General features: G+C 34.6%; 1 protein-coding gene across 1 annotated transcript in view; it reads right to left on the reverse strand.

Moving 5' to 3' along the window:
* LOC148942500 (uncharacterized) overlaps window positions 1–12866 on the reverse strand; it is a 108011-nt gene that overhangs the window by 8270 nt on the left and 86875 nt on the right. Inside the window, exons 5-6 of the mRNA XM_089101977.1 lie at window positions 7519–7679; window positions 1659–1836 (exon numbers count right to left, since the gene is read on the reverse strand). Of these exons, the coding sequence (XP_088958103.1) occupies window positions 1659–1836; window positions 7519–7679 (339 nt within the window). The remainder of the gene's footprint in view (window positions 1–1658; window positions 1837–7518; window positions 7680–12866) is intronic.

Raw genomic sequence — 12866 nt, forward strand, 5'->3', positions numbered from 1 at the left:
CGAGCAGACCATCCGCTGAAGAAATGGTAAACAACAATTATTATATCAGAACATTCCTCGTCGAGTTACTGTAATCCTTTTTGGAACGCATTATGTACTGCGTGGATGTTGAAGGTTTCTTCCCCAAGTCGACAATTGACCAAACTTTCTTATTGACAGCTTGACCATCGCTGGCAAGCATCAGCAATCTCTCAAGTGGAAGTCCTTCACCTTCTATACACTGGAAAAGCTTCTTGTTCAGATCCTCATTAGTAGCCTGTCCCGGATAACATGTTCTAAGATGCCGAGTAATAACTAGTTTTTGCTCCTTCGACCAGTACCAGACCCATATTTGGAACTCTTTAACCCCAGCATTCTTTGTGGTCGCATCGTATTCCAGTACAAAGTCAACCAAAATTTCCATAAAACAAGGATAAACTGCCTCTGTCAACAAGTACGTCATTTTTTGGGCATTTAACGAGAAGCCTTCCAGGACAGCACCCGGGAACATAGTTAGAAAGACATCGACAACACCATCACAAGAAAATGAAGTAAAAGAAATGGCTATCGTCTTCAAGAACCATATTATTTCTGCCTTTGAAGTCGCATCGCTCTCGCACAACATCTCAAGCTTCTTTTCAGGTACAAAATTTTCAGCTTGTGACTTGTTTTTGGTTTATGCTGATCCAATGAGTCTGAGTTGACGTGGATTTAGCACAGTAGACGGGTTTATCGTGTGCTCCTTCTTGGCGACATGTTGAAGAAGAACTTGAAATCCTTTTTGGCAGCTGAGTGTCTTTTTGCATATTTTGCAGTAAAATGAGCTGTCATCATCACTACTTTTGCCACACCAATCTTACAATATGCATCTAGTCCCGTCTTCCCTATTAAACCAGTCTTCCAACAATTTCGTCTTACCCATCACAAACAGTGACCTGAAAAAAGAACAGGCGTTGCAATGGATTTAGAAAGCCTTCTCACCAACTCATATATTTATGCAAACAACTATAAACTCATAAAGGCAATGAAATATGTTTATTCCTTCTTACGTTTTGACATCCCCTAAACTTATGCGTCTTAATTTGTACCCTCTAGAGGCAATAGCCAAACACAAAAAGAGAAGCAAATACTGGAAAAACAACTTAAGAATCTAGGCCAAAGTTTCCATCTTTTAAGCTGCCAATTGGGGTGGATGATCAGTGAACGGAGGCTTAGGAGCAGCTATGAGAGGATTATTTATCGAGAGTGAACTTACCTTATCTAGAAACTTGAATGCCCAACTTTTCGTTGGTTCACTAAATTACTGAAAAAAAAGAAGTTCAAAACATGAACAAAAAAAAGTGACTTTAGTGACAAAAAATAAAAAAAAATGATTGCGGCCGATCCCTGTATATCCCATTAAAAGTTTTAATGGTTTTGAAAGTGATGCGCATGTTTTCAATGTGAAAATAGTTTCATTTTTAAATTTAACCGACTAATTAATTTATTTGAAGTGAAATTAATTTGAATCAGTTTATTTTAAATATCTACTGTCTGCCTATTAACGGGTGAGTTTGTTTATCCAACTGAAAGGTTTAATCGTTTAGAAAGTGAAGTGAAGTAAGCCATAGAGCATCGTAGTCGTAAGGTAAGTTGTAAAGACTAGTCAGAAACTTTATCAAACCCAAAAACTAGCATACCTCAAGTGTGTTATCCCCAGTTGGAGTATCAATGCGACCATCATGCGACAACGCATCTTCAACTTTTTCATCAAAAGGTAATCCCAGACTTTCCTGTGTGAGGCAGTGTACACTATCTGACGGATGAAGGCTGTCACAGTCCTGAGTATCTTCATCATCAGCTTCTAAGTCTGAAGGACTAGAAAGATGAAGGAAACATCTGGTAATAATAATAAATCAATTGGCTATTAAATAGAAATAAAAATATTGGTTCAAGAGCGTTTTTTTTTCCGATATTGACCCCCTCTCCTCCCCCTCGGTAGAAACCTTCTTTTCATTTCTAGGTTTTAATTATGTTTTGGGGAAATTATATTAACAACTTGTAAAGTTAAGAATCAATTAGACACGAGCGTACTGAGATGTAAAATAAGTAAAAAGCCAAAAGCCGAGTTAGTTGATTGCAGTTTTTTTTTAAGCACAATAGAACTTCAGTCATGCTGGAATTTAACTCATCACTGTAAAAATGTGGAAGCAACTTAGCAAGGCAAGTAGAGATGGGGGGGGGGGGCAAAAATCTCAAGATGTGTACTTTCTCCCTAATTTCTATATCTTACTTCGTTTTTTTGATTAATTAAAAAAAAACTTTTTCGCAGTTTCATTAATTAAATCAGAGCTACATTAAGCCTAAGACGAGAAGAAATAAAATCATTTCAATCAAACCATAAATAGCTATCAATCAATAAATGAAACCCAAAATGAACAAAAATACAAATAAATGATCAAGTCGAGCTTAAAACGAACAGAAACTACCATAAACAGGAATAGGGTTAAACAAGGTTAGGGTTCTATGCTCTCTGAAGACCAGAAGGTCATATGCGCTTTATTGAAAATAATGTTTTTAATTTTCTATCTGGGTATTTATCATAACATCAACATAAAAGGAAAAAAAATCACTATAATAGCCAAAACTACTGAAATGTGGATTGACGCTTTAATAGATATTAATATTCATTCCCGAAAATTTCAACAACTTTCAGTTTTGGTGCTATTTCCGGTATTGAAAGGCTAGCAAGTACTTCTCCCTCTTGAATACTCACCCTTCCAGCCCCCCTTAGTAAATAAAAACTTAAAAAACACGTTTTTAAAAAAAAAAAATACCTAGTAATAAAATTGCCAATTATTTATCTTCGTTTTCTCGAAAACAACTAAATATTTTACGTGCAAATTCTAAAAAATAACTGGGGCTACATATTCCTAGGACTCTAGTTATGTGACAAAATTATGTATATCATAAGGAGAGAGTTTCATGAAAGTAAGGAACAAAATAAAAGTTCAAAATAGGGATACAATCCTTTTTAATAGACAGTGTATAGAAATTCCAGATATTATATACAAAAATACCAGATTTTTCGGTCACATATATAGTGACCGTCATCAGTAGTAGAGCTAAACTAAAACAATTTAAAACTAAAGTTTATATACAAAATCAAATAAAACTACATATTGTTTAATTCTCTAATTCTTTTCAAAGCAAAGGCGGGAGCTAGCCTCTTTGACCTTCTTGGATTCGGTTCATTAGCGTTCAACGACATAACATTTGGACAGAGGTCAACTACACTGGGTGAATTGAAATTTACTCTGTCAGATTTTTATAAATTATCATAGATAGAATTCAGCCCAAATTCACCTGTGTCCCGATTCAAAGCAATATGCTTGAATGTTCCTAGTACGACCATCAAAGACATAAGAATTCTAAACAACTTGAAAAAGCATGGTTCAATTACCATTACAAAAGCAGACAAGAGTAACACTTTAATTGTCATGAATAGTGAGGACTACGGATCAAAATTAAGAAGTTTACTAAATGATGAAAAAACATACAAGAAGCTATCGTATAATCCAACAGACTCTTTTACAAATAAGTTTAAGAACGAATTAAATTGTTTAGAGGATGAACAAAAATTACACCTCAACTTTATTACAAATGCATGCCACGCAGTTCCTTGTACCCTAATTTGTTACCAGCTGTTTTATTATCAGCTAAACCTAAATCAGCTATTTGTTTTTCAATGATATCCTAGATAAAAAAAAGAAGAAGATAAGTCAGAATCCAAAATAGAAAACATTTAGTAAAAAAAAGTAAAAAATATCCCCAAATTCAATTTCCCAAAATTCATAAGCCTAAACTACCGTTACGACCAATTGTGTCAAGAACAAGGTCGCCAACAAGTGTTTTGAGCAAGTGGCTAGTGTCAATCTGTAGACCACTTTTGTCTACACAAATTTCGTACATTAAGAATTCTCCAAAATAGGTTAAAAAAATGAAAAAAGTATAAATTTCTTCAATCTTTTTACTCTCTAGCTTCAAAAATATATCAGTGTGTACAGATTCTGATGCAAAATCATCCAACACTCTGTTAGAAGTAGAGCTATTAATGTATTTGGACTGGATTAGCCACAAAACAGATTGTAAAATTTGTATTGTTATGCATTTAGTGAGTTTTTGTAATAACTTTTCTTATTTTTTTTTCAATTCAGAGTAGAGTTTTTGAGCAAGTAAATGGTTTACCTATGGGGCCCCTATATCCCCTTTATTAGCTAATATTTTTGTGGAGAATATTGAAACAATTGCGTTAGATTTATATTTTTTAAACATATTTTTGGGGCCGGTATATGGATGACATAAGTTCAGTATGGGATTATGGGAGGACGTAAAAGGATTTTTGAAACATCTTAATTGTTTGGGGGGGGGGGTTAAAGTTTACTGCTGAATAAGAAGAGAATGGGAAACTTCCTTTTCTGTATGTTCTTCTTTTAAAAAAGAAAAATTTACAGAAAACCGACAAATAACAAAAGATTTTTGTCTTATAGTTCCGGTCACGCTCGCCAAGTAAAAATTGGTTTGATCATTTCTTTAACTGATCGGACCTTTAGTATTTGCTCTCCAAAATTTTTGAGGAGTTGTCTTTTCTGAGAAAAATACTAATAAGCAACATGTATCCAGTGTGATGAATTAACCAGACTTTTTCAAAAAGAAGAAAAAGGTTTCTAGAGATTTCTAAGGAAGTCTTGGAGACAACTCGGGAGAAGGATGTTTTTTGTTCCTTACCATATGTACCCGGGGTAAGTGAAAAACTTTGATCTAACTTCATTGGGGCCACAAAGCAGGGTTTATCAGATCCAATGTATTTGCGGAAGCTCATATGTGGGACGTACTAACCAGAATTTGGAAATGATATTATTACAGCATAAAGATTCTATTTCTTCGGCTTTAAAGCAAGATTCTAAGTCTGAAGATTTTACTTCAGCCCTTTCAGAAAATATTTTCAATTTTCCAGAGCATTTTATTTTGCTCGAGAATGTCTCTTTGATTTCTATGGATCGGGGTTTAAAGCAAAATTTTCGTGAAACTCTTGAAATAAAGAAAATATTATTCAAGAATATTGCTTTGAATCGGGATACAGGTGAATATGGGCTGGACAGTCATAGAAATTCACAAAAATACCAGATATTCCGGTCAATTATGCAGTGACCGTCATCAGTAGTAAAGGATTTTATCCCTATTTGAACTTTTATTTATCGTCATGGAAAGGCAGTGTGGTCTCCGAAATTATCAAAATCTTAGACATGACGTAGGTAGCTTTAAATAGTTGAGATGGACTGATAGTTTGGCCTGGTACACTACAATCTTGGAAAACTTCTTTTTCAAAATTTAAGCTTAAGGAGAATTTACCCTTACAGCCTAACCTCCTTAAATATAACGATTTTATTCACAATACCTATTTGTGATTGAATATGTCTATGATTGAGATACTTTGTTCCAACCTTTAAGATCCTGGGACCAAGATTACAATATTATGCTCAAGCCAAAAATGTGCACTTGCGAGACTCCACTAATAACTATTAGAGTATTTAAAATAGTTACCATTCGTTAAAAGATTCAAACTAAATGACGCACTGATTAAGAAGATTCTGGAAAATCCATTGAAAAAAATATCAATTTTTAGGTGATATAATAGGGTAACGGTTACTCAACTGCTGATGCAATGATGGTAAGCTACCCAACTACTGGGTAGCTTACCCTGCACAACAAGCATTTTTCAAGAGTAAATTTTGGTTGTCTTCTTTTTTGAGTCTTTACGATAATTCAATCCTTACGATAATTTATTACGTGCTTTTAGTGTTTTCTGCTGTCATTTTGCCTCAACCCCCCTCCCCTTCTACAAAAAACTCCCCGTCATCCCTTTTTGACCTACAAGGGCACATCTGCTACAGTGACAAAATATCATTAAAAGGTAGGCAGGGAGGGGGCAAAATAAATTTTTCAAAATCTATGGAGGGGGCAAATTGTAGTAATTTTTTCAACAAAAACACCAAAAAAAGACACTTTTCATGATAATAACAAAACAAAAAAGTATATTTTTTTAATCTAAGAGAGGAAGCAAATCTGAGGGGAGCAAATACCCCTCCTGCACCACCCCCCACAATTCACACCTCAAATTTGCTATAGAGCCGTGTTTCCGCCGTCCTAAATTACTGTTAGCTAACAATTTTACTAATAATTACGTTTCCACGAGCTAACAACAATTGTTGGCTAACAATGTCAGTGAATTTTCAAACAGAGCAAGGCGTCGTTGGGAATTTTGAAGCTTGATATCCTACAATAACAACATTGATAGGAAATCTATTGGCTATTTATACTTATTCAATTAACAGACTCTTTTGTTGGTTACCAAAATAAATCTTACGAGATAGGCTAACCTCACAGGCTATGCTGATTTTTCCTCCCAAGTCCACATTTTTTTGTAATTATTATTTCCTGCCAAATAATTACGTTTCACAGAATTGTTAGCTAATACTTTTGTTTCCCAAGTGGGCGGAAATTTGTTAGCTAACATTATTAGTTAATAATTACGCGACGAAAAAAAAAACAACTGAAAATTGTACTTATTGACAACATTGAGGAAAGACAGACTGATAATTATATATAATTATAACTAGTTAACTTTAGTAAAAATTTTAAACTATAATTAAAGCTTAACATGCCGGAATTTTTACTCTTAATCTTGAGCTGATTCTATGGCTAGCGGCATCAATTCACGAAAATTGGGGGGGGGGTGTATTTTGCAAATCTATGGGCAGGGCAAACGTGTCTTTTTTTCAGTGAAAAAAAGAATAAAACATTTTCACAGATAGTCTCCCCCATCTTAAAAAAAAAGTATTTTCAAAACCTAAGGGGGTGGGGGTAAATGTCCCCTCCTCAATTGACACTATTGGCGAGGGTTAAGAATTACTCGAAGTTCCAGCTTTAAATTTTAAAAGTATTTATTACTTTAAAATATTATCCAATTACTGCTGATAGTAAGAGAATGGGGTCGAATTGGCCTCTTTCATGGTTCTACCAACAGATTGTTGGAAATAATAATAATTTTCCACAGATCAAAATTAGATTATAAAATTACACGTACAATTCTCAAAAGATTTCAAACGTTAATGGAGAAAGTTGTTTATGAATTTTGAGCTCGAAAGTAGTAAGTAAAATTCGAAAAATTAGAGAAAATTGCAAATTTATTTCCGAAACAAAAAGTTTTGTTGAGGATTTTTGTGTTTTTTAGTTTTCTCTTGCATTTTACTTGCTCTTAGAATTTGTTATTAAATTTAAATTTTCCTTTTATATATTTCCTCCCAAATAATCCTCACTAGCTAACTTATCTGTTTGATCGAGGCAAAAGAATTTTTTTTTTTTTTTTTTTTTTTTTTTACAATCAGGAAGGCTAAAACACACCTAATATAGGTTCGACTCCCTGGCAACGCGACACTGGATGAAAGTCAATGACGAATTAAAATCTTCTCAAAGTATATAAAACAGTATGAGACATACCTTTTCGTGCGCCGTTGAGAAAACTGTCTCGGAATGACTCCACATTTCTCGTCAATGGGTGTATTAGAAAGTTTTTCCATCATTTCATTGATGATAGTGTTTCTTTTTGTCTCCGTAATGTCATTATCTCCTTCTTCTTCTTCGCTTGTTCCTCCAGTTGACTAAAATTTAAGACAAAATTAGACTGAGCTCAGATTGGCATCATAAGAAGCATATGGTGAATTACAGATCTAAAAAAATTAGGAGGAATTATCTCGATTATATACTTATATTTTCTTCTAATGAAGTCGACTCTTAGGCTTTTTTTCGTAAATATATACCCCCCCCCCTCTTACTTCCTCGTCATAAGAAGTAGGTCCCACAAGAAAAAGATCGTACTAGCCGTTTTCCCAAGAAAGCCGCTTATTATCCATTAAAAAATTTATTGTTTTACTGAAACAGACAAATTGAATTTACACTCTCTTCTAATGAAGTTGACTCTTAGATTTTTTTTTTTACACAAATCTACCACCCTCTCCCCCTCAGTATTATCACCAAGGTTAACGAAAAAACCAACCCCATTAGCTTTTTTCCCACGAAAAATTGAACGTTCTAATGAGGAGATAAAAGACAAAAAAAGGATAAAGAACAAAGAACGATGTAAGTTAAAAAAAAAACTTCTTGGAATACAAGCTCACGTAATTAAGAAAAAGACGAGGGGTGATAACAGAGTGCTAAAAGAGAGATGAGTTAGTAGAAAATTGATGCGTAATTATTGAACTAAACACTAACTCAGAGCCAGTGCCAGATCCAGGAATTTAAAAAAAGGGGAGGGAGGGCTGGATAGATTTGTAAAGCTTTTTTTTCTCAACAGATTCGTATAAATGTAAATAGACCTACCATTACTCAGAATACTGCTTAACACGGAAGTACACAAAGGGGGAGCCCTCTAAGTCGTATTTCCTTTTTCATGGCCAGGACCGATCGAAATTGAACCAGGACTCACTTCTGGGGCATTTTATGCCCTAGAGCATCTTTTTGACATTGGATCCATAGCCTAGGCAGTTCCAGTAGGAAGGACCCCAAATTATACAAAAGACCCTACTTCACAGATACATTTTAGTAGAAAAAGTAGGTATCTTGAACCTTTCTAAAACCTCAGACATGTAAAGATGAATTTATATAATGATAAGGCTCAAATTGAGTCCATGGCCCTCAACTCCCCTCAATAATCTATTTTTGGCACAAAGGTAGACATGGTACAACTTGTTTAGACCCAATCATGCCTAGGCTTCTCAGTCTGAGTAAATGGAGGGGAAAAATGTCCTTCGAAAACTAGATACAAAGAAAAACAACAGATACGCTCTGCTCTTGTGCCGAAATAAGCCAAACCAAGGTGCAGACTTGTTCGGTGTAACAACAAGTAGTACTGACTCTAAAAATAAAACTTCTAAACCCAATGTGAAAAATAGCTAATTCGGAGCTTGATATTCAGAAGAAAGATAGGCAGCTAACACTTTATTTGAGTCCCAACAAAGCCTTTGTTGGTGGCCGACAAAGCTTTGGTTTGGTCTGATTTTAACCGTCTGGTGGCATCTTCATGAGTACGGTTATAAAAGATTGACGTAATATATATCATGTTTGTTTTGGATGTAAGAGGTGGTGTCACCTTTCTTTTTTTTTATTTATGCTTTTGTACCAGTTCTATGGAGTCCGTTTCACCTGATTCGAGTTGATTAATGGTGATAATTGGCATTAGATTGCTTTTTGTGTTTTTTTATTGGCGGATTTTGACCCATTCTGACTCCAGTGAGCTTTCCCAATAGGCAAAACTCAAGAGTGCTTGAAAATAGCTCAGTCCCCCCGTTTCGCCTACAAGTCCAGTGGACATTCGTCAGCTATGAGTCAACAAATCTTGGTCGCCCCGCTGCGATTCTGCTGGGCTTTCCCAATAGGCAAAACTCAGAATGCTTGAAAAAATCTCAGTCCTACAATTCCAGTGGACATTGTCCGTCATGAGTCAACCCAAAATCTGGGTTATCTTCATTGCAATTCCAGTGGGCTTTCCCAGTAGACAAAACTCATAAAATATGAACAATCTCACTCGCCCACTTGCCTGCAAGTACTGTGGACCTGCAAGTCACTGTGTTGCCTGCGTTGCACTGTATTGCCTGCGTTGCAAGTACTGTGTTGCCTGCAAGTCACAAATTGTTTAATCATTTTTAGTATTCAATCGCCTTCAAATGGCTCACAGAATTGATATTTCTTCACAGATCTATCTTGGCTTTGCTCTAATTAGTCATGGTTCTGAAGTCTTTCCTCACTTACACCAAGTTGACAATAATAATAATAATAAAAAAAACACAGATCATTCTTTCGTCTTTCCCCGTTCATTCGGGATACGAAGCCCAGGGAGAGAGGGGGGGGTGACTAATTTTATGTATTTAGGTGTCGTTACGTACATTTTTATTGAACAAACCTGAAGTAAAAAAAAAAAAAAAAAAAAAAAAAAAAAAAAAAAAAAACAAGAGGTCTGTTTTTGCCGTCCTAGTTGCTGCTAACACTATTCTGTCACGTAGCAGAAACAGTATTGTTAGCATCAATTTTTTTTTTTTACTAAATATTACGTAAAAAGACATTATTGGAGAGGAAACTCAAAATGGGACCTTTATATATAAATACAGATTTTAAAGTAATTCAAACTTGAAACATGTAAGAAAAAAAAAATCAGAAAAACTATGAAACACAAAAGTTGGTAAATGTTATTTCTTAAATGAAGAAACCTGCACGTATTACTTTCCTTCTTTTAATGTCACGCACATAATCCATCAATAGTTTCTTCCAACGGCGTTCCGAATTGTTAGAGAATTTCACTAGTAACTTAGTAACAACTTTCTTTTGGCTTTTGGAACCATAGTTGCCAGTTAAATTGTTAATATATAAAATCGTATGTATAATTTTTTTTTTTAATTGTTGCGACGGTGGAAACAGGCCTAGGTTCAAACAAAATTTTTAATTTCTTTGGAATGAGTGAAGAACAAAAGCAAAACACATCATAGAATGATTGTAACACACATTTTGCAAGTTCTGGTAACATGAAAACATGATGTGTAGTATATGACGTTCTTAGGTCCTTGGATGAATTAAATGGAAAAAAAAAATTTTTCAACTGAAAGTAAGGAACAACATTGAAACTTAAAACGAACAGAAATAATTTCGTATATGAAGGGGATTGGCCCCCCCCCCCCCCAACACCTTACTCTTTACGCTAAAATTTTTTAGTACCTTTAAAAAAAGCTTCTTATTGTTCTAATTAAACGAACCTTGTATTTCAGGAGTCGTTCTTAAAGAGTAGGGACAAAATTCAAATTTTGGCGTAAAGAGCGAGGTGTTGTTGAGGAAGCAATCCCCTTCATATACGTAATAATTTCTGTTCATTTTATGTTTTAATGTTGCTCCCTACTTTCAGTTGAAAAAACTTTTTTTTATACTTAATCTCTGATCATTTTTTAAATAATGCCAGGAAATTCGCCCCCCCACCGCCGCCTGAAAATGTATACATACTTCCCAATAACAAATACTATGCGCAAACAATGGGCAAATTCTATAACTTAAAGACTTTTCCCCTAGGGCTGTGAGGGGGGGGGGGTCATGTTATATCCAAAGGCACAGTTATTGGCCCTTTTTACTATGATCAACAAAATAGCTATCTCGACATTTTGATCGGACGATTTTGGCAAAAAAGGGGCGAGGGAGGGGGCCTAGTTGCCCTACAATCCTTTTGGTCACTTAAAAAGTACACTAGAACTTTTAATTTCCGTTTGAATGAGCCCTCTCACGACATTCTAGAACCACTGGGTCGATACGGTCAGCCCTGGAAAAAAAAAAAAATAAACACGCACCCGTGATCTTTTTCTGGCAAAAAATACAAAATTCCACATTTTTGCAGATAGGACCTTGAAACATCTACAGTAAGGTTTTCTGCTACGCTGAATCTGAAGGCGTGATTTTCATTAATATTCTTTGACTTTTAGAGGGTGTTCCCCCCTTTTTCGAAAATTAGATGAATTTTCTCAGGCTCGTAGCCTTTAATGGGCAAGACTAAAATTAATAAAACTATGTATTTAAAATCAGCATAATAAGCCGATTCTTTTGATATATCTATTGGTACCAAAATTCCGTTATTTAGAGTTTTGTCACTATTGAGCCGGGTCACTCCTTACTAAGAAACATCGTCAATTTTTCCCGATCAAGGAAAGCCAAATTTTAAGAATTTTCCACTGGTCATCAACGTAAGTAATAAAATATAAATATATATAAACAATATCAATAAAACACTGACAATTTGTTTCATAAATACGTTATTTGGATGCCGAAGAAAAAATTCAACCACATACACATCCATGGAATTGTTAACGCTAGGTTTACAAATAAAAATAGTTTTTGTCTTAAACTTTGACACAAATAAATAGGTTTTTCTTTTGGGTATTATCATTCTGACCAAATTTTAGGAATTCTGTTGACTTGAACAACTTGGTGAAAATTGTGAAATTTCGTATTTAGGAAGTCTTAATTAAATAGCGTCTTAATTAAACTTAATTAATTACTGAGGAAGTCTTAATTAAATGTCACATACGATGTGTGAACTCAAGAACCGCAATACGTAGGAACGAAAATGCTATTAAGGGGGGTTTGAGTCTTTTAGTTTTTGCATATTTCTTTTGTTCCATTATTCATTCTAAGCACTATCAATCTTGTACATATCCGTTGCGAAAACACTTAGTTTATGAATGTGAAACAAGCTGTTATGAACAAGAAAAACGCATAAGGCCAGCTGATAAATATATTGGGTGGGTTGACCGTTGAAACTGCCCAAACCTTATTCTATTACTGATGCATAACCTAAGTCAATGCATACCAACCTCACTGAGTTTTTACAGACTGTTGTTATCAAAAACGCTTTGAAGATTTCGGTAAAGTCCCAGAAAAAATTGAGAAAATTCTGAAGCCAAATGCAATATTTCAGCCAGCCAGTTTTTTTTTATAAATGAAATTTTAATTTCAAAATTAGCAAATTAGCAAAATTAACAAAATTAGCAAATTTAGCAAATTAGCAAAATTAGCAATAACCAAAATTAAATTTTTGCATATGGGGATTCGGTGCCTTAAAAGCTTAAAGAATTAGCCTATCTCGTCTATTATGAACGTCAGTTTGTGATTCTTTATGAATAATATCTATCAGAGATAATTTCCAGAAACTTATTTGAGGCTAGACTGTCAAGGTTTTTAGCGTACTAGTCCTGAGGAGGAAAAATTCAGGATGTTTGTCATCCTCAAAGACATAGTTTCCGGATCTTTCAGCTACGTTG

This window comes from Artemia sp. Qi Xiang Cuo, chromosome 16 (assembly GCF_049724085.1).
Source record: "Artemia sp. Qi Xiang Cuo chromosome 16, ASM4972408v1, whole genome shotgun sequence".
NCBI lineage: Eukaryota > Metazoa > Arthropoda > Branchiopoda > Anostraca > Artemiidae > Artemia > Artemia sp. Qi Xiang Cuo.